This window comes from Hemibagrus wyckioides, linkage group LG01 (genome assembly GCF_019097595.1).
Source record: "Hemibagrus wyckioides isolate EC202008001 linkage group LG01, SWU_Hwy_1.0, whole genome shotgun sequence".
Classification (NCBI taxonomy): Eukaryota; Metazoa; Chordata; class Actinopteri; order Siluriformes; family Bagridae; genus Hemibagrus; species Hemibagrus wyckioides.
Window position 1 is genome coordinate 20577266 of NC_080710.1, and position 3514 is coordinate 20580779.

Below are 3514 nucleotides of genomic sequence, written 5' to 3' on the forward strand. Positions count from 1 at the left end.
ATCGGAAGAAATAAAAGGAATATGTATGTGGAAATACAAATCACCAGTAGGGGGCCTGTGCTCCTCGTGGCGCTCTTTCTTCTCTCCTCCCCCTCTTCCTGGCTCCTCCTGCCTGCAGAGTGAAAGCCTAGCAGAGGGCGTTTGTGTTCTTGAGGAGGGAGAAAGAGAAGGCAGAAAGAGAGAGGCTGCTCGTGACACTCCCCCAGTTCAGGGAGCACTGCATCCTGCCTCTAGTCCCGCCTACCCGGAGGAGGAGGATCGTAGTGCTGCCTGATCTGAGCCCTCACTCCTCACCACAGTGTGGAGCACCCAGCCGCACACTCACGCATACACACACACACACACACACATACACACACACATACACTCGCTCTCACACACAGGCACAATTACTTCCACTCACGCATTCACACTCGCACAGGCAAGTGGAAAGACAAGGAGGCAGCAGGAAAAGAAGGCATCAGCCAAACGCTGGAGAGAAAGAGCTCTGTGTGGTGTGTGGACTTGTGTCTGGGTTCAGGATAGTACTGGATTTCCCTTTTAGAGGAGTTTGTGCTGCTTCTCCTGGTGCTCAAAACCGGACTCCTTGTTCCCAGGGACGGTTTCGGTCTCACTGACTGTGATCAGATTCAGCTCTCTCAGCGCAGCTACATCATCAATCTGCATCGCTTCTTTGTGTATCAGCCAGAGCAGGACACACCGGAGCAGACTGTCTTGGAATATCTGACAGCCTTGGGAGAGATCTGACATTGTGCAGACGCAAGAGAACCGAAAACTACAGAAACGGAGATTAAGTCGAGGCATGAGCAGGAGACAAGGAGCTTGCTTTCCATAAGAAGTGATATCTGCCACCCCCCTCTTCCTTCTTCTTCCATTACCTCTTTCCCTTCTCTTCATTTCCACTGCTCCTTTTCTTTCTGCACAGACCTCTCCTTCCCTGCCTTTCTGTTCTCCCTTCATCTTCTTGTCCGATCTCCCGTAGGAAGAGCAGGAGGAGAGTGCGGCTCGCACACTGAGAGCGCAACTCCCACACAGTGACAGACATAAGGACAGCCGGAGGTCCCGTGGCACTCCCCATCACTCTCTTACACTCTCTCCATCCTCTTTTCACTGCCTTTTCTGCACGGATCTAGCCTCTGGCCCAACAAGCAGAGGCATTCAGAGTTTTGGAGCGAGCACACGAGTCTCAGTATCCTGCCACGGCCAGAGGGATTCCAGCTACATGGGCAAACGCTTGGAACAGCAACCAATGTACCCCCAGTACACCTACTACTACCCTCACTATCTCCAGACTAAGGTACAGTGCTCTGGTCTCTGGTTCTTTGGTTCCTCTGTTCTCTCTCCTTGTCTCTGTCCCCACCCTGGTAGCATCTTTCTGATATACAATATCTGATATGTGGTGCTTGGTTTAGCTTTACTTCTCCAAATAAGTGAAACTGAGAAATTACATGCTAATTATGTCTTACAAACACACACACACACACACACACGTTCATTTGCTCACACACCCAAATGTGAGATTTCGGTCGCTTCAGCACAGCAGGCTTTGATGAGGGACCTGAATAATAACATCCATCGCTTGACTCCTACGCCACTCTGAAGTGGAAAATTGTTTCCTGTGCATTGATCGAGATGCTGTTACAGTGCTGGTGATCTCTACCTGCCTCTATGCTCTTCACACACATCTTTATCACTCTGGAACAAAAAAAGTTGGCATCTGTATAGTGCGGCTCATTAGGTGAGAAAGGGAGAGCACACGCTGCTTTGACTGAGAGAATGGCTGTCAGGCCAAGGGCGTGAACATGCAAGTGATGAGACGCTTTTCTCTAACATCAGGGAGGAGAAACTTTAGGCAGGCAAATGAATTAGGCAAAGGCTCTGATTAGATAAATGGATAGCTTCTGTATTTAATCTCTTAAAAGGACCAGGACAAGATAAGTATATTGCATTTCTAATAAATGTTATAAATCTTAATGGCAAAGTGTAAGAAAAATTGCTCATTTCGTACAAACTAATTCAGTGCCAGTGATCTTCCCACGAATTACCCAACATATATATATTTTTTTCTTGACCTGTTATTTATTGTCTCGCACTGCCTTCAAGGTCAAGTCAAATTATATTGCACCCTCTTCCGCTTTTCTAATGAATTTACCAAAACATCTCCGTGGGAGGCTGAGTCCCTGGAGTCATCCATTTCTCTTTCAACAGAGATTTTAGTCAAATGTCACCAAAAAGGCAGAATCTATGTATAATGAAATAAGATCTTATTGTCAGGGAATTAGTTTCCATTGGTGTTACCAGAGCCAGGTGTTAGCGTTACAGGAGGAATATTCGAGGAATGATTATTGATTTGGAAATTATTGGAAGAAAGGGGAGATTGCATTTCAGAGTCATACAATGTTTCAGATTTCACATTTTTGCCTTTGGATGACAATGAGGGCCCCATGTTGGTGTGCATGACTGTAAGCCTGTGTGTGTGTGTGTGTGTGTTTGAGAGGGAGACTAGAGACATAAATGCCCTCTTATTAATCTTGATTCCAACATGCTCTCAAAGTGGAGGCATTCCTCTAGGGGGAATCAATCATGTGTAGGGAAGAGAAGCAGCTGACACACAATCACTGATCTCTCTCTCTCTCTCTCTCTCTCTCTCTCTCTGTGTGTGTGTGTGTGTGTGTGAGTGTCTCTCTCTCTCTCTCTCTCTCTCTCTCTCTCTCTCTGTGTGTGTGTGTGAGTGTCTCTCTCTCTCTCTCTCTCTGTGTGTGTGTGTGAGTGTCTCTCTCTCTCTCTCTCTCTCTCTCTCTCTCTCTCTGTGTGTGTGTGTGTGTGAGTCTCTCTCTCTCTCTCTCTCTCTCTCTCTCTCTCTCTCTCTCTCTCTGTTAAATGGCTCCCACTCACCCACTCACCTTGTGCACTTAGCCAGAATGCATAATATACTGGTGGAAGGTATGATATCATATCAGCCTGTCCAGAAACAATAGCAGACTCCGGGATTAGTCCATATTAAGAAGTGTTTTAGTCCAGCTGCTACCTACACACTGTAATGACCATATTTGAGTTTCAGTATGATCGCATTCCATTCAGTATTTGTTCAGGTTTCGAACATCTAGTGAACATCAAGGGGCCTTTAATCTCTGCTAGTACAGTATCGAGATGCCTGTCAGTGTGTGGATAGACGCAAAGCCATAGGTGTTTATATGAGTGCTCATGCGCTCATGCATGGAGCATGCAAAGGGAAGGTATCCATGACAGCAGTCATACACCAGTGGGATATGAAATAGATTTAAAGGGAAATAATTCCCCCCTGGTATTGTGCCAACAGAAGGCTGTGAGGCCCCTTCAACCATTCAATCAGCAGTGTGAAGTCAAGGCTGTACTGTGTGTGTGTGTGTGTGTGGTTCATTTGCACTCAGAAGGGTCAGATATTGTGCAGCAAAAATAACATGCAGTGGTCTGTTTAAAGCTCTGCTCTCAGTGTGAGTGCACGCTAACTGGCCTGCAGTGCGATGACATGCAG

General features: G+C 46.6%; 1 protein-coding gene across 2 annotated transcripts in view; it reads left to right on the forward strand.

The window, feature by feature from the left end:
• Positions 1–233: 233 nt before the first annotated feature.
• rbms3 (RNA binding motif, single stranded interacting protein) overlaps positions 234–3514 on the forward strand; it is a 126710-nt gene continuing 123429 nt past the window's right edge. Inside the window, exon 1 of one of the 2 annotated variants that reach the window (XM_058388197.1) lies at positions 234–1297. In XM_058388197.1, coding sequence (XP_058244180.1) covers positions 1223–1297 — 75 coding nt within the window. In that variant the 5' untranslated portion in view covers positions 234–1222. The remainder of the gene's footprint in view (positions 1298–3514) is intronic. The other variant, XM_058388188.1, reaches the window with a different exon arrangement.